We start from the raw sequence: 23,375 nt of genomic DNA on the forward strand, positions 1-23,375 counted from the left end.
AGAGAGAGAGAGAGAGAGAGGGGAGAGAGAGAGAGAGAGAGAATTATAACAATAGATCTGCATATGAAGACTGTGAAGACAGATTCTGCAATAAACACAATCAAAGACTATTATTGATATTGCATCCTCTTAATTAGGCATACAAGTTATAAGGAAATGTACACATTGAATAGTCCTCTCTGTAAGCAATATGCCCCAAAGTTTAAGAACTACAATAAAGCAACAAAAATACTATTTATAAATTACACAAGGGCATGCGTTCACACACTTACTATGACCGTGGACTATCAAGGGCAAGACCACCAGATTTCTGAACAGTGTCGAATTATTCTGAGATGTGATTGTAGCTCTAATGCACTTCTTAAACCTCTCCATATAAACACATAGTAATGATCATAACCTGTAAGTAAAGACAGGCATGTAGCACAGTATGTCTCCTATATCCATCTTCAATCATAAATGAACTGACCATTGTATCATTATAACTATATCGCAATTACATTACATTACATTACATTACAGTCATTTAGCAGACGCTTTTATCCAAAGCGACTTACAATAAGTGTATTCAACATAGGTAGGGAACGAAAACTACTAATCACCAGAAGTCTTTAGTGCATTTTCTGCAAAAACAAGCAACCAAGAGTATACCTAGCGCTAAGGTAAAAGTGCAATATATCAGCTACCTATTTCCTTAAACAGATGAGACAAAATAGCTAAATCAAATGAGCATGAGCTAAAACAAATAAGTGTATCGACTAAACAAGATCCAATAAACAATACAACAATAGAAAACAAGCGTTCGTACAACTAGTTAACAACAAGTAGGTCAGGCAGAGAGGAAGGGTAGTGTTTCCTGAAGAGGTGGGTTTTCAGCCTACGGCGAAATATGATCGCCGCAGGCGATCATAACCTGTAAGTAAAGACAGGCATGTAGCACAGTATGTCTCCTATATCCATCTTCAATCATAAATGAACTGACCATTGTATCATTATAACTATATCGCAATACAAGTTAACAAAGATGTCTGTGTTCATTTCTGCATGATGATAGAACTGCTGGCGTCCTGTAGCTCAATGGTTCTCAAAGTGAGGTCCAGGGACCCTCATGGGTCCTTGAAGAGGTCCCAGGGAGTCCCCAGCAAAATGAGTGAACACAGCATCAAAATAAATCTTTTTAACCACTTTAACTCTATGCTTCGGCTATTCACAAATAGCAGATCTACAAGCTCAAAATGTGTTACATTGCGACATATTGTGAGCTTGTAGATCTGCTATTTCTTTTAATCTAGAAAAATCGATGGAATTATTTTTTCTTCATTTATTTTTTCTTTTACACAAATCTTCTCTTGGGGGTTCTTGTCACACAATGCTAAAAACAACAACAACTAAATGCTATAGTTGAATAAATGACAGAAAAATTGTATTTTATTCTCTTTTGACCAAAATATAAAACAACATTTTTCTTTTTTTATTACGACATAACAGGAGCAGTGGAACCTTCCCCGAAGAACTGTGACAACATGATTTGTTTATGTACAATAAGCTCATTAATACTTGTGTAGCGGACATGGCGTAATTATTATGGGAAACATTAATAATGTAGTCATTTATCAGGCCACCTTCATGGCATTTCTGTTGAGTCAGTTTGGAGACAAACTGTAGGTCCTTGTTGACTACATTCCATTGGGGCAATGAAGGTGTCGCCTTCTCTCTGTTGGGGGGGGGGGTCTGTATCCCCTTCCATTCCAGAGACATGGTTTTAGTGAAGTTATCCCTAAACCTAGCTCTAATATAAATAAGTATATGAAAATATTGCTATAGCCTCGCAATGGTTAAAACAAGATTTTTGGTTTACTGAAAGCATGACTGTGTTCAGATCATTTTATTGTGTTCTGGCTTTTAACATTTGTTTTAGTTTTTTTTGTTGTTTCTTTACTAGTTGAGTACTTTTTACACCACTGCTGTTTGTGGTGTCTCTATGTACATGTTGTAAGCCTGTGAGGGCTCTGGGCATCTTGTGGTGCAGCACACTATAACAACACATATATCTATCTATTAGATTAGATCAAACACAACAGGAATTATGAAATATGAAACATGAAAGGAAATCCAATTTGTTCTGTTATGTTAATTAATTGATCCCTGCATTGTGTTTTATGACCATTGGCGTTCCTGATGATTTTAAGTCGTGTTTCCATAGTTCTGTTGTGATTGATAAGGATCTTTGTACCATTCCTGGGGAGGAGGATTTAAAAAAAAAAACGTTTTACAGTGGTTTTGCAGTAGTCTGGCTGTCTATAAGAGGGTGTCTGTGTGTCCATGTCCGTTCTGCCCCTCCCCCCGCATTTGATGTTCTCTGTTTGGGTGTGAACTGCCGAAGCGCCCAGCTGGGGGGTCCTCAGCCTAATGACTTGATCACTTAAGTTCTCACCAGCTGGTTGCCCAGTGGTGGATTTTAGTTTGTTGCCACAGAGTGAGTCTCTGTCTGTGTTGTTTACTGCTTGTTTTTGCCCCTCGTGTCGTGAGTCTACTTTTCCGTCTTTGTAAGAGGCGTTCCTGTTTTCTGTATTGTTTATTGACCTATTTCACACACACACACACACACACACACACACACACACACACACACACACACACACACACACACACACAGCACCTCCACTAAACATTTTTGCAATGATAATCCATTTAAAAATGACATACAAGCCGGAGCTCTACATTGATCTGTGACCTACATTGATTCTTGGCTAATGACACTGAGGGATGGCTGCTGTGTGACTAATGCTGCACATTTAGCTTATCGATGGCAGTCCATTGACTGACAAGGGAATCGTTTTCCTGGGATACTTACAGTAGATGTTGAAAGCCAGGTAGTAGTAGACTAACCTCGCGTCACCAGTCTTTCCACCTCGGAGGAAAGCCTGGTATTCGTTATTAATGGCCCGTGTGATCCGGTCTAGGCCACGCCTACTGAAAAAAAAAAAAGAAGCAATTCCTCTTTCCGGAATTTGCCGTTCCGGTTTGGCGGAGCCGCTTTGTTTTGGTTCCCCCTGTTTGTTTCCCCAATCCCTATTTAAATGGAATAGAATTTCCCCGTGGGATAATAAAGGTAGACAGACGCTAAATAGTCTCCGGAAAGTACACTCACATTTATATTTGAAAAATAAGCTAAACTACGCCGCATCGAGAGGATTTTATTCTGTAGGCCCGCGGATGGACCAATTTTGGGGCGAAGTCTTTCCGGATATGCTGTTCCGGCCGCCTGATGACGCGGATGACGCACCTGGTGACGTAGGGTTACTTCCGCTCCCGACCGGATCATAGACCCGAAAAGGTATGCTTCCCAGGCGAGGCGCAGACTACAAACATTCTGTCACTCTGCCTCAGTCCTCACTGGCTCTCCTCGGTGAACGGACGGGTTCTCAGGCGGTAAGCGAGATGTCCCCATTATGACTAAAGGACAATTGTCTTTATGGTGTAGGCAACCTTTGGAACATGAAAGGAGCATTGTGATGAACTGAATGGACTGTGCCCCAGACCGGGAAGAACCCATGTTCAAGTTACAAGTATACCTTGTTGGTTTGTCATTTCCCCCTCCCCCAACCTCTGTGCATTTCCCTAAATAAATGCCCATATTTGGGTTTGTACCAAACTGCTCTGAGTCTTGGCTTTGATCAGTCGCCACAACACACACGCACACTAAACTGTATAACTAAATATAAACTAAAGCTATGTTTCAAACTATATTACCTGTGGTGTGTATGTTTCTTCTGCTGAGATAACTGAATGAAGAATATGAAACTATTTAATGAACGTGTTTCGTGAGGTCACGGTGACCTTTGACCACCTAGTTCAGGGGTGATGCAACTTTGATGATGTAGAGCGCCATTATATTTCCACACTCACTCCAGAGGACCACACTGCATAATTATACTGTCTGGCAGACGCCTCTTATCTCCGTACTTTTTTCATAAATGAATGCTGTACTTCGCCATTCTATGTCGCACAAAAGTGGCAAAAATAGCCGATCTACAAGCTCACAACGCGTCGCACTGCGACGCGTTGTGAGCTTGTAGATCTGCTATCTTTGCTATTTTTTTTTTGGAATCCTGATTTTTGGTTTGTTATTTTTGAACAAGAATCCTGAAAAGTACAATTTGTATTTAATTTCAAATGGATTTAGTTATACTTAATACAAATACATTGGACATAAAAAAGAATATTATTGTTATACCTGTCATTAAGCTATAGGCTATTTCTTCAGCCTATATAGACTGAAGAAATTAAAGCGGGTCATGTTTGCATGTTTGGAATCATAACAGCTGAAATCAATAATATAATCACTATTCTGATATTAACCTGCAACCTGTATTAAGTGAAGGTGGGGGCCGCATGTGGCCCCCGGGCCGCCAGTTGCCCATCTATGACCTAGTTCATCCTTGAGTCCAGGTGAACATTTGTGCCATGATGTGTCATGACTTTCCCTCAAAGCTTGAGAAAATTGCTTTCTCAAAAATGGGACAGACAGACAGACAGACAGACAGACAGACAGACAGACAGACAGACAGACAGACAGACAGACAGACAGACAGACAGACAGACAGACAGACAGACAGACAGACAGACAGACAGACAGACAGACAGACAGACATATCGATCTCTTTTTGGTTGCTTTGGTGTTAAAGCAACCAAACCTTTTTCTCCCCAATTTAGTCGTTATGCCCCCCCTTCTTTGGTTAGGTTTAGGTTAGTTTTAATTTTTTTCTACCTAATTTTATTTATTAGGTAGAAGTTTTTGCAAATGTAAACCGGCACCCTGAAGTGGGGTGTAACATAAATTATGTTACGACCCCCTGTCTAGGGTAGGGGAGGTGACATAATAATGGAGGACAAAGTCGCTTTCAAAAATGAATTGATTTTATTCTCCTTTTTTTATGCAGAGATTTCAAACTCTTTTTGTCTTTTTTTGTGTGCCAAAAACTTCAGGGTGTCGGTTTACATTTGCAAAATGTCTACCTAATAAAGAAAATTACCCCCTAACCTAAACCTAACAAAATAAAAATATACAATACTAAACTTACTTTCCTAACTAAAGAATCAACAGAAACAAGGAAGTGGTTAAACCAAATAAAAAAGACCAAACACCCTACAAGGCAAGTGAACAGATTAATACAATAATGAATGAAATAGGCAATATACAAAGTAACTAACTCAATAATACAGGTCAGAAAACAACAGGTTTAACTATAAGATAACTAAAGGTCAAACAAAGTAACTGAAGGACAAAGGAACAAACAAACAAACAGGCTACATGGGTTCGGGGAGACAGAGGGATTGAATCTCTGCTTGTTCTTTCAAATGAGAGCGACCAGTCCCCCCCCCCCCGACCGGCTTCCCTCCCCCAGAACACGGGCCAATTGTCGCTCGACAAAGCCGGACAAAAAACACGGTGGAGTTGAACCCACAACCTCCGCCGTGGTGTTGGGCAGGCACTTTACCACTGTGCCACCCGAGAGATCAACAAGTGGCATTTCTATTCGTTTTACATAAAAAAATAAAAATCTATTCTGACCATCATTTCTATTTCTAATTGGTCTCCCTGTTCTTCTGTTGGAGAACTTCTCTCTCTCTCTTGAGGATGAGGATCCACCCTATAGACCAAGGCTCCGCCCCTAGACGGCCTCTCTGTGGTTCAGATAAACTCAACAGTCGTTCAGTCTCTCTTTATCTGAGGAGTGAGACGTGTGAAGAAGCTCTCTCCACCTCTTCTCTCTCACAGTGAGTATACAGTTATATTATTACTACGTGTGTGTGTGTGTGTGTGTGTGTGTGTGTGTGGGTGTGTGTGTGTGTGTGTGTGTGTGTGTGTGTGCAGTGGCGTAACGCAGAATCGCGGGGCCTCCCCGCGAGAATTTCACGTGAGGCCCACGCACATGCACGCGCGCTGCGTGCACAACCCTGCGCACGTGCGCGAAAAATTTCGGGTCTAATTTGGGTCTAATTCGGTCTAATTCGGGTCTAATTCGGTTCTATTTGACCAATATAAATCAACTTTTGTCTTTTTTTTTGCTGTAAAAATATTTGTATCAGGCAGGCGGGGCCCCCCCCTGCTGGTGGCCCCCCCGCACCGCAGCACTTGCGACCCCTCCGTTACGCCACTGTGTGTGTGTGTGTGTGTGTGTGTGTGTGTGTGTGTGTGTGTGTGTGTGTGTGTGCCGTGGCGATTTTATAGGGGGGGGGGTAAGTGCCCCCCATTTATTGGCCAGCCCAGTTCTGATCTATTGATTGATAAAATACATAAATAATCTTAATTTGTTTTTGTTTTTCCCCCGAATGATTAATTGATTTGCTATTTATTGAGTTCTCATATGGATTTGTCATTTACATAAAAGTGGCATTAGGCGTTGTAAATAGATTGTGTATGAAATGAAAGCCTGCCAGCCAGTTACTAATAAAGTGACCACCATGGATGGAGCTCTTTTTCTCTTTGATCTCTGTTCTGCAGGAGTCAAAGGGGTGTTTCTCCCCCCCAAATGTTTTTTTTGTCACCCCATGGAGACTTGAATTCATGGATATGTTTTAGTTTTTGTCTCATTCCTAGAGAGACAGCGAGATCCCAAAACGGCGTTGGCGGCCGCCGCGCCTCCGCCGCGCATCTGGCACGACCGCCGCGCGTCTGGCACGAGCGCCGAGCCTCAGCCACAAGCGCCGAGCCTCTGCCTCTCCGCCACAGACCGTCAGTTCTCCGCCGCACCCGCCGCGGCGGAGACGCCACCGTCACGGCGGAACGACTGCCACTGACAGCCACTGACCGCCACGGACCCGCCACAACCCGTCACTGAGCGCCACTGACAGCCACTTTCCGCCACTGACCGCCGCCCGCCACAATCGCCGCCTCCCGCCACGAGCGCCGCCTCCCGCCACGAGCGCCGCCTCCCGCCACGAACGCCAAGCCTGCCGCCACGAACCGTCACTGACCGCCACTGACAGCCACTTTCCGCCACTGACCGCCACTTTCCGCCCCGAGCCGCCACTCTCAGTGGCGGTCCGCCACTGACAGCCACTCCTCCGCCATGACCGTGGCATATTTTGCGCATTCAGACAGAGGAGCAGTTGAGATTTCATTCGGCCAGATCTTTCTCAATTTTACTTGAATTCTTATAATTTTAATGTTTATATGATCTGTCAAGTTTATATTTTCCGGTCTATCAGTCATGAAATGATTTTTTTTTTTTTATAATTTATTATAATGTGAAAACGATATCAAGCCGGAGTTTTCCGTGCGTAATTACGCACGTGGTCTGCTCTTCCCCCCCCTCTACACCGATAACTCTTTGCCAAAAATAGCCGATCTCCAAGCTCACACTCCGCGCATATAGTAAATAAGATGGTTATTATTATTCATATTATTATTATAATGACAAACAGTGAATGTCTGACGGACAGAAAGCCTTCTCGAATGATGCCTCGTTGAAATCATATCAAAAGGAAATCAAAGTGAGTGTGTTCCAACGGCCTGGGTCTGTCTGTCTGTCTGTCTGTCTGTCTGTCTGTCTATATCTGTCAAGCTCCTTGACAAAAATAGCCTATCTACAAGCTCACAACGCCTTGCTGCGAGTGAGCTTGTAGATCGGCTATTTTTGGTGTGAGTGAGTGTGCTCTAACGGCCTGGGTCTGTCTGTCTGTCAAAGGTCGCACACAAATGCGCAACCCCGCTCGCCACACGTCCCCTCCAAGGTGAATAAATAATAATTAAATAATAATAAATTATATTATCTATCTATCTCTCTCTCTCTCTCTCTCTCTCTCTCTCTCTCTCTCTCTCTCTCTCTCTCTCTCTCTCTCTCTCTCTCTCTCTCTCTCTCTCTCTCTCTCTCTCTCTCTCTTTTGTTTACGTGGTCTGCTCTTTTTGCCAGACCCAAGGGGTCGGGCTTGCATGAGGCTTTGTACCTGTTTCGTCCATACATGGGCATGGTCACTTTGTCCTCCGGCCCCAGCCCAAATAAATTCTGTCCCCCAAAAAAGTCTGTCCATACATGGGCATAGAAGGGACACACGTCGTGCGAAGCCCGGCCATTCATGGGCATAGACACAGGCAGAACCAGGTCTCCTGGTCTTTTTTCCCTCTACACTGATAGCTCTTTGCCAAAAATAGCCGATCTACAACCTCACAACTCACGCTGCGAGGCATTGTGAGTAAATCCTCTAATAGTGACCTCTATTCAATTAAAAACCGGCCCTCTATTAATGACTGGGAGCGCCTTGAAATAAGCAATTAAAAGCCGACCCTTCTATTACAATCCTCTTTTTTTCCCTCTTTTTTTTAAAGTCTGAAGACTCTCGCCTCGGCTACTATATACGCCTGCCGTCGGTTCAAATCACCGTGACACAGCGTAATGTATAAGACAACATTTCAGTAAAGTACTTGAGTAAATGTACTTAGTTACTTTACACATCTGCAGACGAACTGCTCAGCGTCCGTTCTGGGCGAGCAGCGTTGCAAGAGAGATTAAGCAACACTGCTAGTGGCAACGAGGTCTATGAAAACAAGCCTCGACCACCTGTAAATGCACTGTTTATTTCAATAAATGAACCCAGTACATTTTACTAGGTTCCAACTGACACAAAATGTTGATTTATTCATTCTGATCTGTTTGAAAAATAGAAATATAGGCCTCTCTCTTATACATGCCTCCTTTCAATAAAAGCCCGGTACCCACTACAGTTGAAACAAATACAAGCCTGGGACACTATGTAATTACGCACGTATACGTGCATGTTGTAACATAATAATACACAACGTGTACTGTACCTATATAGCTCACTGTAGGCTAACATTCTTGGGGGTCTTCTTAGGGACCCCCAAGCTCCTCCTTAGCGCCACCTATGGAGCGGTTTCAGAAAAGAAAAAAGGAAACTTATAACAAAGACAGCGGTTTCAGAAAATAAAAAAGGAAAAAAGGAAACTTAAAAAAAAGACAGCTGCTGTTGGCATAGGCTTTCAGGTCGATTTCGGATACCGCTGTCTCTCTATAGGCTATACCTGCCAACCTCACACCGTCATATAAAATGACACTTCTGTTCTGGGGGGGTGGGGGGGATGTTCATCAGTGTGGACGATTATTGTTATGCAGTTATATTTATCGTACTTTGGTGTGAACAGACTTTATAGGTTCGACTCATCTGCCTACACGTTCAAATTCCAAATATGAATTGCTTACCCCATGGCCAGGGATGTTAAAATTATGTTCGGGCCCTCCAAAGTACTTGTCTCGTCCGTATTGTTCAATAAAAACACTTTAATCCGATCGGTGGCCATGTCTCATAATGTATATGAGTGCAATACACCTCTCAACCAATGGGGTCACGTATTTGAAAGCACATAGAGAAAATACGGAAGAAATGTCCACCAATCCGATTCAAATGTTTTTTATTGAACAATACAGAAGATACTGGTATTAATGAGTAAACGTCCATAAATGTAACATCCGTGGCCATGAGGTCAGCACTTTATTTATTTGAAATATGAACGTTTATGTGATTTACGGTCTAAAAAGGGAGACATTGCAAACAACAGGTTGAAGTTCATCCATGACTGTCATGATATGACATTGATGTTTCAGGGCTAAACTTGTTCATGATTAGGCTACCCCGTTCTCAAATAGATTAGCCAAAATAAATAAAATACTGCGGCACTTGGGTATGCACGTTTTATTACTTGATGCTTTGATAAGGGCAGTCAATCCACATAATCAAAGCTGTAACGTTATGCGTTATGATCATATCAATCAATGAAATTAGATATTAAAGAAAGGAGCCCCACAGTCCGTGTATTATGGCCGGTCCAGTAAAGCAGCTGTAGGCCTATGTAATAAAAATGTTTTAAAATGTCCAAATTTCATACAAATCTTTTGAAATAACCAGATCTACAAGCTAACACAAGCGATGCATTGTGACATTGTAGATTGGATTGATGCCAATGAAAGTTATTATAGCAGAACCTTTTTTTTTCTTCGAATTTTAATTCTTTTATTTTGTTGACTTCAGAGCCATGTTTTTCGAATGCAAAAATTAAGCTGTAATAAAGTTAATTTTGAAGTTATTAAATGATATTTATTTCCATTAAAAAAAAAAGACAAATGTCTGAGATGCGTTTTTGCTCCAAAAAAATTAACGAAAATTGTATCAAAGCCCCATGAAAGTAATACAATGTTTGAAAATAGCGCATCTAAGCTCCCATTGTGAGCTTGTAGATCTGCTATTTTTCTTATATCCTATGTATAAAATATGGCTGAAGTGGTTATAATATAATAATCTGCAAAGTGTAGGATTATTATTATATTATTATTCGTTGCATAGTCCAATACAAACCAATGCTTGAGTGCGCTCCAGCAGTGCGCCCACAGCCTGCCTGCCTGCCTGCCTGCCTGCCTGCCTGCCTGCCTGCCTGCCTGTCTGTCTGTCTGCCTGCCTGCCTATCAAAAGTCTTGCAGCTGTAACACACACGCACGCACGCACGCACGCAGTTAACCCAGGCTTTATTGCCACAGGCCCCCACCCCCCCAGGTGAATAAATAATAATTCAAGAAATAATAAATTTTCTTAAAACACCTATATCTATATGGTATATAATGAACGTCAATTAATGTATCCCTATCCCCTAGCTGCCAGATTCATATTTACGCACATGCCAAATGCACTGCCTAATAATCAGATACTATATATGGCTACTGTCAGCTATATAGCTGACATCATAGCTCCGAAGCATCATGGCTATACAGACAGAGCAGTCAGCGGTCTTTAGATGATAGATGCCAGATGAATAGAAAGATATTTAGATAAATGTAGATAGATTTATAGATAGATTTATAGATTTATAGATTTATAGATAGATAGATAGATAGATAGATAGATAGATTGATTGAGGAGTTGTAATATCATTTTTTATTTCTTAAATTATTATTTATTCACCTTGGGGGGAACATAGTCTCGGGTTAACTGTGCGTGCGTGCGTGCGTGTAAGTGTGCGTGTGCGTGTGCGTGTGTGTGTGTGTGTGTTACGGTCGCGGCGTGAACAGACAGACAGACAAACAGACAGACAGACAGACAGACAGACAGACAGACAGACAGACAGACAGACAGACAGACAGACACCCAGGCTGTGGGCGTACCGCTGGAGCGCATGCACTGAAGCATTGGTTTGTATTGGAATATGCAAAGAATATTAATAATAATAATCCTACACTTTGCAGATATAAATTATTACATGAACCTTGAGACATATTTTATAGGCTATAAGAAAAGTAGCCGATGTACAAGCTTACAATAGGAGCTTAGATGTGCTATTTTCAAATATTATATTACTTTTATGTTTGAAACTTTAAGTAGGCCTATATTTTACAATGAGTGACACCCGGAGGAGCGGGGAAGGGGGGAGGGGGGCTCGCGGATAGCCTCGGGAGCTGGGGGGGGGTGGTGGTTGGATGGACACACGGCCGACGCGGTCCGTGCGTACACACACACACACACACACACACACACACACACACACACACACACACACACACACACACACACACACACACACACACACACACACACACACACACACACACACACACACACAGAGGGGGGTCCTCAAGAGTTACTACAGTGGTCTGCCAAATCTTTGTGTGATATGATTGTTTTTTACTTTATAACCACTTGAACATTAGCATCCCTTTTGTGAGGAGAAGTTTAGCCAAAAGTAGCCGATCTAAAAGCTCACAACTTAGATCGGCTATTTTACATAGATAGATAGATAGATAGATAGATAGATAGATAGATAGATAGATAGATAGATAGATAGATAGATAGATAGATAGATAGATTCAGGGGTTTTAATACAATGTATTATTCATTTAATTATTATTGTGTGTGTGTGTGTGTGTGTGTGTGTGTGTGTGTGTGTGTGTGTGTGTGTGTGTGTGTGTGTGTGTGTGTGTGTGTGTGTGTGTGTGTGTTACGGCCGCTGCGCGGACTTTTGACAGACAGACAGACATTAATGAAGGATTAATGCACGCAGGTGCTTCGATGTTGGTTGGGGTAATTAATAGCAACTATAGCAACATGTCACCCCGACCCTATACAAGACACTTCACCAAGTTCATTCATTCAGGAAATGTTAGTATATTAATATTTATAGAATACATATTTTTATTGACATTATAATAAAATAAATATAGGCGTGTGGATTCGTCTATATTCTCATCAGGACTCAGGGACCAAATAATAATAAATAATACATACATAATACATAATACATAATAAATATTACATATTGAATAATAATAATAATAATAATAATAATAATAATAATAATAATAATATATTAATATTCGATGAGCTTGTAGATCTGCTGTAATAATAATAATAATAATAATAATAATAATAATAATAATAATAATAAAAAAATATTAATATTCGATGAGGTTGTAGATCTGCTGTAATAATAATAATAATAATAATAATAATAATAATAAAATATTAATATTCGATGAGCTTGTAGATCTGCTGTAGAGCAGCTGTAGAGCTTGTCAATCTGAGCATCACAGCTGCATATTACGCACGATTTTACGCATGAGTTTATATGCAGAGACTTGAAAAATCACTTTCGGAGTGGGGGGGTGAAATATCCATTCCGGTCGGACTAGCGATGTGTCGGACCCCCGGTGGGTCGGACCCCAGGTGCGTCGAAGTGGGGGTGCGTCGATGTGGGGGTGCGTTGATGTGGAGGGGTTTCGAAATGGAGGGGTGTTCCCATCAAAATGTACTTAAAATACCAAAAGTACAAGTAGTCGTTATGCAGAAGGTCCCATTTCACAAGTTTTCTGTAATTGATTTGACGCAGCTGGCGTGATCGGTTGCTACGCGACGCAACAGCTGTGGAAACTGATTTTGGGTGATAATATTGAATGGTTTTATTTGCGTACAAATAAAGGCTATATTGACATCTTCTAAATGTAACCTCAGAAATTCCTCTGTTACGGTAGTTGCTCCCTGACATTCCATTCCCCCCCTCGCCCCCCCCACCAGCCCCCCAGTGTTATCCACACCTGTCAGCTGGTACAATTACCTAACATCGTTGCTTATCTGTGCGTCATTACGAACGCACGCGGTCATATTTAATTTGTGTGTGTGTGTGTGTGTGTGTGTGTGTGTGTGTGTGTGTGTGTGTGTGTGTGTGTGTGTGTGTGTGTGTGTGTGTGTGTGTGTCACTGACCTGTCAAGCTGCGGGGGGCAGACAGACAGACAGACAGACAGACAGACCCAGGCCGTTAGAGCACACTCACTCACACCAAAAATAGCCGATCTACAAGCTCACTCGCAGCGAGGCGTTGTGAGCTTGTAGGCTATTTTTGGCAAGGAGCTTGACAGATATAGACAGACAGACCCAGGCCGTTGGAACACACTCACTTTGATTTCCTTTTGATATGATTTCAACGAGGCATCATTCGAGAAGGCTTTCTGTCCGTCAGACATTCACTGTTTGTCATTATAATAATAATATGAATAATAATAACCATCTTATTTACTATATGCGCGGAGTGTGAGCTTGGAGATCGGCTATTTTTGGCAAAGAGTTATCGGTGTAGAGGGGGGGGAAGAGCAGACCACGTGCGTAATTACGCACGGAAAACTCCGGCTTGATATCGTTTTCACATTATAATAAATTATAAAAAAAAAAAAATCATTTCATGACTGATAGACCGGAAAATATAAACTTGACAGATCATATAAACATTAAAATTATAAGAATTCAAGTAAAATTGAGAAAGATCTGGCCGAATGAAATCTCAACTGCTCCTCTGTCTGAATGCGCAAAATATGCCACGGTCATGGCGGAGGAGTGGCTGTCAGTGGCGGACCGCCACTGAGAGTGGCGGCTCGGGGCGGAAAGTGGCGGTCAGTGGCGGAAAGTGGCTGTCAGTGGCGGTCAGTGACGGTTCGTGGCGGCAGGCTTGGCGTTCGTGGCGGGAGGCGGCGCTCGTGGCGGGAGGCGGCGCTCGTGGCGGGAGGCGGCGCTCGTGGCGGGAGGCGGCGATTGTGGCGGGCGGCGGTCAGTGGCGGAAAGTGGCTGTCAGTGGCGCTCAGTGACGGGTTGTGGCGGGTCCGTGGCGGTCAGTGGCTGTCAGTGGCAGTCGTTCCGCCGTGACGGTGGCGTCTCCGCCGCGGCGGGTGCGGCGGAGAACTGACGGTCTGTGGCGGAGAGGCAGAGGCTCGGCGCTTGTGGCTGAGGCTCGGCGCTCGTGCCAGACGCGCGGCGGTCGTGCCAGATGCGCGGCGGAGGCGCGGCGGCAGCCACCGCCGTTTTGGGATTTCGCCCCTCCTGGATTCCTAAGACCATCATTTGTCGGTTCCGGTAGGAGACACAAAGGAGACTCTTTGTGTCTCCTACAGTTTCTTGAATACCAATACAATGAATGTGTGTGCTATTTCGCCACTAGTGGCTCCAACTGGGATGGTGTACAGTATGTATCTTCCTAAATTAACAATCTTTGCTTATATCACCCCCCCCCCCCCAGAGTTTGTAATCTATAATCAGAGGTGGACGAAGTACTCGACCCCAGTACTTGAGAAAGAGTATAGATACTCCTGGTCAAATTTACTCCACTACAAGTAAAAGTAGCTCAGTCAAAATGTTACTCAAGTAAGAGTAAAATTAATAAAGTAATTGCTTTTAAATATACTTAAGTATTCAAAAGTACATGCTTATAATAATAATAATAATAATAATAATAATAATAATAATAATAATAATAATAATAATAATAATACATTTTATTTATAACGCACTTTACATTCTCACGAATCTCAGAGTGCTACAGATTAAATGCAAGGCATAAAAACAGCATAGGCAACAAACAATTACAATAGACCCAACTAGGCTAAACTAAAGGGCCAAAATTTAGAAATTAAAACTCAGTACGAAAAAAGGTAGGTTTCCATTTTTAAGCATCAGTGGACTGTGGTGCTCTCAGGTGGTCAGGGAGGGCATTCCACAGACATGGGGCTGTGTAACAGAAGGCCCGGTCACCCATGGTGCTTATAAAAATACTTAAAGTACAACTAAAAGTAAAAGTCCTTTGAAGTCCTCGACTACCTCGAGCACTGTCCCGTCGGCAGTGGCAATGATGTCCTCTGTGTTAAATACCGAAACTTTTGTTTTCTTGGCTTAGAGCTTGAAGCAGATCTTTCTGCTCTGTTTCTACAGCCAGTAATAGTTCCCTTACATTCTCTGCTGTGTCTGAGACTCGGGTATGTCATCTGCATAGTCCATGTCAGTAATCATGATGGGAGTTACTAGCTTAGTCTTCCTCTGGGCCAGCGTGAACCGTGTGTGTGTGTGTGTGTGTGTGTGTGACTTGTTGTTGAGTACCCTACCCACCCAACATAAATGGGCATCCATGCCTGCAGAGATGGTGGTTGCAGAGAGGCAGGTTTTGTTTGCAAGGCATGAGGTTAGGTTGAAGGTTCCGTTTCAACATGTCATTTCTCAGCGCTAGACATGATCAACAGCTTCTTCTCTGTGACCAGCAGAGGATGTGTTCAGACTGGTCACAAAGAAGAAGCTGTTATCTGCAGTTCCATATGTACCCAGCCACACGCACATTCACACATTCTTTCAATTTTAGCTCGACTTAATTTCAGTTAAAGTTCACAGTCAACCGTAACACCATGAACCAAACACCATGAATTAAATTTAGTTTTCATTTATTGATAACTCATTCAAATCAAAGCATTTCTTTAACCTTATCAATGCCCTTTCTACTGTAATCAATCATTCTTGATCGTATCCTACAGCTGCAACTTTCACTTTTAGTTGTGACGGGCAGTGGTGTAAAGTAACTAAGTACATTACAGTACATACACAGAAAATATTGTACTTTTACTCAACTACAATTATTTGACAGCTTCAGTTACTTTGCAGATTTAGATTATTATCACAAAACACATTAACCACTTCAGTCCTATATATATTTTGGCCATTTGAAAATAGCCGATCTACAAGCTCACAATGCGATTCGACACATTGTGAGCTTGTAGATCTGCTATTTCCAAAATATTCGTATACATTTTGAACTTGTGAAATGGGACGTTCTGCACAATGAGTACTTTTACTTTTGGTACTTTAAGTATATTTTTGTACTGTTACTCATGTAAATGATTACCGGACTTTTACTTGTAATAGAGTATTTCTACATTGTGATATTGATACTTTTACTTAAGTAAAACATTTGAGTACTTTTTCCACCACTGGTGACGGGGAATTCCTTATCTGCTGTAAAGTATATAGTACTGGTTTCTAATCTGTACCTCCTCTTAAACACACATACGCACACACAGTGTGGTATTGGATTGAATATGTGATGTACCTGAAGTGTATTCATTTAAAAAAGGTTTGTTTCCCAAACAACAATTATTTTTCTCTATTTCTCGAGGTAAGCTAGGGTGCTTATTTTTGGCCACGACCTGCGCACGCACGCACGCACGCACGCACGCACGCACGCACGCACGCGCACACTAAAACCTGGGAGCTGACCAGTACAATGTTGTACTGCTTATCACTCAAATTGAAATCTAGCTGTAAATGACATCCATGCACTGTTAGGTGGGGCTGGGGTTATGAAATTAAATGAAGATGATGAACTTTGTAATCTAGTTTATATTTTGTGTGACTTTGTAATTGTATATATGTAAATGAATTATTGCAACAACAAACAATATAAAGCAATTATTTATATTATATATTATATAATTTCCAACTTTTTGAATTTCAGATTCTTCTTCCTTCTAAAGATCAACTACAGTTCTGACTGCAGTACAGTAAGTATAAATACTCAGTGTTTAATTAATTGTAACACCAGTGTCAGGACCTGGAATTAAATGAACCCAAATGCACAACTCAACTCAGGATCACACTTTAGACTACTAACAGATAATATACAACACACACACAAACAGACTCACAACAACACTCAAACTCGAACTAACATACCTGTACAGACAAACCGAGAACCTGAAACACAAACACCAAGTAAAATTATTGGTTTTTTTTTCGTTATGCCAATTAATTCCTCTCCACACACATGTCTGTGTGTTGTCATCGCTACTGACTCCTACTCCTCCCGCCAAACGCTCCCAGCTGACAGACTCCGCCCCCCCAGCCTGTAAGAGTACGTGCAGTGACAATTATCCCCCTCCCCCTTCTCCCCGCCCGGCTTCCCTTCCCCAAATACGGGTCAATTGTGTTCATATAGACACTCGACAAAGCGAGATGCACCGCGGCGGATTCAAACCCCCGGGCTCTGTAGAGGTGGTGGGCGGGTACTTTACCACTGCACCACCCGAGCGCCCCTCAGGTCAAAGAATTGTGAGGCCAATCAGGCTCAGGTGGAGGCGGAGCTCACAAGTGAATCCACTTAAGGCAACCAAGGCTCTGGAGGAAGGGAGTGACATTGCGGTCTTGCGGTCCTTGCGGTCCTTACGAAGGGTCTTACGTGCGGTTGCCCAAAACCGCACGTAAGAGCCTCTCTTCACACAGGCTACGCAGTACCTTAGCAGGCACATAAGAGCCGGGTTTTCCCAAAGCGATTTCAGGTTGTGCGTAGCCTACACAGCTTGCGTAAGAGCCTCCTACGCAGCTACGCACTACCTTCATTAGTAGCAGCTGGGTTGTGCGTTACGTGCTATCTAACTGGCTTCGGGAAACACCACCGTCGCAGGTTCTCAAGAGCACGGCGTTACATGTCTGCCTAACTAGCTTCGGGGACCCGCACATAAGACCTCCTGGACGAAGTAATTTAGAAGCAAACCTGTTTCCCGAAAGGCTTCATAGCCTACGTAGTGCTGTCCTACGGAGTAGTTTGTTACACCCTTCGTAGCGAAATAAAAAAGACCACACACACACACACACACACACACACACACACACACACACACACACACACACACACATATATGATTTATATATATTATAATATATATATATTTATATATATATATATATATATATATATATATATATATATATATATATATATATATATATATATATATATATATATATACGCGTAACGTGCGACGCCTACCCACAAACACAGACATACAAGCTATCAACGCACTGCAACAGCTTACAGATCTGTTCTTTTGGGTAGGGCGAGCTGCTGCGCTGGTTCATGCCCTATGCATGACCCGACGTTTACAAATTGTGCTCTCACACGGATGATCCGATCATCTGATAAAAATATTAAGCATATGCCAACTAAAGGTATATAGACGATGCTGAGCCAAACATGTTTCTTTAATTTAGAAGTTTTATAGTTAAACGTTATGATGAAAGCCCCCACTACCCTCATAAAGTGACAGCTGTTGTGCTCGCCATGTTTATATATATATATATATATATATATATATATATATATATATATATATATATATATATATATATATATATATATATATATATATATACATACATACATACATACATACATACATACATACATACATACATATAGATAGATTCTATTGGATACTATATTCATGAATTAAATTACAGCGGCTACGACGGTGGTGTTTCCCGAAGCCAGTTAGATAGCACGTAACGCACAACCAGCGGCTACTAATGAAGGTAGTGCGTAGCAGGGTTGCTAATGCGCAGCTGCGTGGAGGCTCTTACGACCTGAGATTTTAGATCTGCTATTTCCGGCGAAGAGATTTAGTGTAGAGGGGAAACGAGAGCAAACCAAAATACAAAGCTGACTCCATTTACCAAGTATACCGGTTTTAAGTGGTACATTTGTATTCACTTTATTTCAACCTATCTTTCTCCCTTGTGCTGTGTTTCAGTCATCATCAGACATGAATCACATAGGCAGCATCTTTGGCATAGCAACTAAAATCTACGCTCACGTTAACGAAGTCAAGTATAACAAAGAAGACTGTCAGGATCTGGTCGAGCGACTCAAACTACTGGAACCTGTGTTGAAGAACCTACAGGAGAAAGGAGAAGCTCATATCTCTGAGGAGCTGACCAAGGTCCTCGGTAAACTCCAGAAAAACCTGGAAGAAGCTGAGAAGGTCATCGAAAAATACATCTCTGATAACTTCAAGTGTTTCGCGGTTACCAAACACAGACGTAAGTTTAAGAGATTGAACGATCGTCTCGAACAAGCATCCCTTCTGCTGGGCGTGACCCTGACCATGCAAGTCAATGAGAAACTGTGTGAAGTAGCATCTCAACTGGCCAATGAGACGCTGCCTGAGGCAGCTCCTCAACGGGCCAATGAGACGCTGCGTGAGGTAGCTCCTCAACGGGCCAATGAGACACTGCGTGAGGTAGCTCCTCAACTGGCCAATGAGACACTGCGTGAGGTAGCTCCTCAACGGGCAGAAGAAGAAGCAGCCAGGAAGGAGGGTCAGAAAAGTGAGGGGGGATATTTTCATGTTTTGTTTGTTAAAATGTTTTTGCATGAAGTCTATCACTGTACCTTGAGCCCAATATGCAGTAATACTGTATATCTCTTAAATGAAGAAATCTATACCTCTTTCAACAGAAATGTCCCAAGACCAAGAAATGATGGAAGCTCACTCAAAGCAGGTAACGTACAACCATTATTACTGTTATAATAATAATTATTATTCATAATAGAATCCTCTCCTCTCCTCTCCTCTCCTCTCCTCTCCTCTCCTCCTCCCCTCTTCTCACCCCTCCCCTCTTCTCACCCCTCCCCTCTCTTCCCCCCTCTCCCCTTCTCTTCCCCCCTCTCCCCTTCTCTCCTCTCCTCTCCTCTCCTCTCCTCTCCTCTCCTCTCCTCACCCCTTCCTTTTTTGGGCGGTGAAACCGCCCCTATATGTGAGGTTTGGATATTTGCACCCCCCAATCCTGCGCTGTGATTGGCCACCAGTGTACCCCCCTAACCCTGCACCGTGATTGGCCAATCACAGTCTATTCAGGACTGTGATTGGCTAGTGAAACATGACACATGTGCATAGCCCTATAAATAGGACTGTAAAAAATGTTTAAGTGAAGTATTGTGATTAGCTAGCAAGACACCGCCCACTTCACACTGGGTGTGATTTTTTTAGTGCTGTGGCTAAAATGTAGTAGATGTAAAAGATGATGTACAATAGCTCTGCACACACGTCATATGAAGTCCAGCATAATCAATCAGTCAAGCTGAGGGTCTGATTGGCCTATCAGGGAAGCCTTCTCTGCACACATGTCATGCGAAGTCTGGCATAAATGTCATGCGAAGCCCTGCCAAGTCAGGCTGAGGGTTTGATTAGTAATTATCACAATATAGAGCTATTTAACACTGTTACTGAACAAACACTCTATAGCAATGATTACTATCACAATATAGAGCTATTTAACACTGTTACTGAACAAACACTATAGCAATGATTACTATCACAATATAGAGCTATTTAACACATCGTGTGCCAGAGGTTTATTAAAATAGGGTACGTTCAGTGCCTGCATATCTTCCATCCACTTACGTTGATATATTTCGTGCTGTAGAAGCCCCGACGCTGAAGTGCATGTAAACAAAGCGTGCGTGCGAGACGGTGGAGGGTCCCGACTAACGCCTGGAACAATAATATTTCTAACGCGATCCTCCATTGCAGAGTGATCGCCGATCGAAAACGGCTCACTTCCACCATGTTAAAAAGAAATGGAGATATTAAGCTTTTAGTCTAGGAGTTAACATTGGAGCGGCCGACCGGAAGGATTTTTGATATGGATCCACATCCGGCCTCTCCTTCTCAGAGACTCCTTGGATGATCCCAAAGTTTGTTAGAGCGCCCCACGTGGGCCCCACGTGGGCCCCACATATAAAAAAAGAATGGGCCAAAAGCGGTCCGGACCGTTTATGGCACACGACGCATGGATTCTCAAAAACGGTCCGGACCGTTTATGGCACTCAATGTGTTAACACTGTTACTGAACAAACACTCTATAGAAATGATTACTATCACAATATAAAGCTATTTAACACTGTTACTGAACAAACACTCTATAGTAATGATTACTATCACAATATAGAGCTATTTAACAGTGTTACTGAACAAATACTCTATAGCAATGATTACTATCACAATATAGAGCTATTTAATACTGTTACTGAACAAACACTCTATAGTAATGATTACCATCACAATATAGAGCTTTTTAACACTGTTACTGAACAAGCACTCTATAGCAATGATTACTATCACAATATAGATCTATTTAACACTGTTACTGAACAAACACTCTATAGCAATGATTACTATCACAATATAGAGCTTTAACTTTTTGACAATACCATTTTTGTTTTAATCACAAAATATCACATACACTACATTTCAGTTTGAAAAAACACTACTGTAGCCGATAGCGTAGAAGACATAACGTTGTTCAACAGGGCTGGCATGATATGATTGAAATAACACGACTGTATTCAACAGGATGCTGTTGATGCCAGGACAGTGTCAGGAAAAACTGATTTAGAAAAAGGTGAGTTTTTTCTGGAACAGTTCAGTGATGGTGATACCTTTTGTTTACCAGGGTGTATGTACATCCTTAATCATTTATTTAAAAAAAAAAATGCACCCGTTGTTATGCTACTATTTATGTGGGAATGTAGAGATGCAGAGAGCTTTATTTTTCATTGATATAATGACAATTCTCATTTATCTCCCCCACTCTCTTTTTCCCTTGCAATCAGAGTCTTTTGTGAACCAGAACCAGGCAAAGTTAATTCAAGCTGTTACCACGGCCAGGGCCATAGTGGAGACTCTAAAGGAAAACATCCACATCCATGCTGAGACCTATGATGAGATCCTCGTTGAGAAAAAGCGCACAGAGCAAATGAGAACTTTGTATTCAAAGGTGCTGCAACCAGGGGCAAGACATGTCAAAGTATTGTTTTATGACGCTCTAAAACAACACGAACCCGGCGTGTTGGAGAAGCTGGGTAAGATCAGATGTAAAACTGATTTATTTTAGAACAGGTATCACTGTAATTCATAGCAGCAGTCCCATAGAGTGGATGTGTTTAGGCAAAGAGGGGATTCTTGCCTTAAACATTTTACTGAATAAAGATGAAAAAACACTAACATACAATGTATAGTATAAAGAAACAAAGCAAAGTCAGTAATTCATTTAAGCTTTTCAAATGAGTTCTTCATTAAGGCCATTTGGAGCCTGTATTGTAAAACACTTAAAAATCCCAAAACAGCTCTAACACAAGTCATGTTTTATGTTGGTTCATCTTCAGAACCACTTCAATCCCCTTGTCTTTGCGAGTATCTCCCACAATTTACACATACAGTAGTTATTCTCCCCTTTGGGGGGTCAGCAATGCATGTGTATGTGTAAAGGTCGCTATAAAAGCAACAGTGCCTTTCATGTTGTTTCCATTGCTGACCTATATAATTATTTCTCCCCTTTTAGAAGAAATGGCGGACCAGAACCAGCGTTGAACACAACGGCCTGAATGAGCTGTGCATAACTGTCCAACCTGTATTTTTATTTGTTTCAAGTTATTGGAAATTAATGAGTTTCAATACAAGCTATGTGTTATTATGACCTTATAAGAAGATGTACCTCGATATGTTGTGAAATCAGTCATTAGTGATTAGTGTTTAATTTCTTTACTTTCCTGTCCAAATTTGATTGACTTATTATGTATCCAATTGGAAAATAAAATTGTAATACTGACTTTATTATTCTTACTTCTTTTATTGAACTGAAAGTCCCACCAACATTACGCTGCTTGTACATTCTTGATTCTTTGTCACAAAATTTCTATGACATTGATGACCGTTTGTTATTCTTTGGTAGCAATAACGTAAAATAATAATACTAGGCTGTGTGTGCAGGTACAGTAGATTGCAGTAAACTTATAGCCTGGTTAACCATCCCGGACGTGTGAAATCACATCATGTGAAGACATATGATAATGTGAAATCACATCATGTGAAGACATATGATAATGTGAAATCACATCATGTGAAGACATATGATAATGTGAAATCACATCATGTGAAGACATATGATAATGTGAAATCACATCATGTGAAGACATATGATAATGTGAATTCAGGTGACCAGGATGGTTTACCAGGCCAGTAAACTTACTGTTAAGGAGAATACAATGCAAAGTATTCAGATAGTAGGTTTCACTCTCTCCACTGTTATTTCCCCAACCACAGTAGACAGTTGTAGAATGCTGTAGTAATTAACCTGATAACAAAAATGTTCTCTGATCGGGGTCCCTGGTACAATCTATTCAAAAGGAATCAAAGGAAAACATTAATGTGGGGGGTCATGACATGACATT

At 41.7% G+C, this 23,375-nt stretch overlaps 1 protein-coding gene across 1 annotated transcript; it reads left to right on the forward strand.

The window, feature by feature from the left end:
* Positions 1-5,748: 5,748 nt before the first annotated feature.
* On the forward strand, positions 5,749-22,754 carry LOC308098670 (uncharacterized protein). The gene is made up of 7 exons (XM_080447077.1): positions 5,749-5,781; positions 16,824-16,869; positions 18,895-19,471; positions 19,602-19,645; positions 21,499-21,547; positions 21,759-22,007; positions 22,487-22,754. The coding sequence occupies exons 3-7, from the start codon at positions 18,907-18,909 to the stop codon at positions 22,513-22,515; spliced, it is 936 nt and encodes a 311-aa protein (XP_080303203.1). The 5' UTR covers positions 5,749-5,781; positions 16,824-16,869; positions 18,895-18,906; the 3' UTR covers positions 22,516-22,754.
* Positions 22,755-23,375: the final 621 nt, after the last annotated feature.

This window comes from Gymnoscopelus braueri (assembly GCF_963280865.1).
Source record: "Gymnoscopelus braueri genome assembly, chromosome: 13".
NCBI classification, from domain to species: domain Eukaryota; kingdom Metazoa; phylum Chordata; class Actinopteri; order Myctophiformes; family Myctophidae; genus Gymnoscopelus; species Gymnoscopelus braueri.

Coding starts and splice junctions, on each gene's coding strand:
- LOC308098670 (XM_080447077.1), top strand. CDS start 18,907: ATGAATCACATAGGCAGCATCTTTGGCATAGCAACTAAAATCTACGCT. Junction 19,646..21,498: donor TGGAAGCTCACTCAAAGCAG/GTAACGTACAAC, acceptor TGTATTCAACAG/GATGCTGTTGATGCCAGGAC. Junction 21,548..21,758: donor AAAAACTGATTTAGAAAAAG/GTGAGTTTTTTC, acceptor CCTTGCAATCAG/AGTCTTTTGTGAACCAGAAC.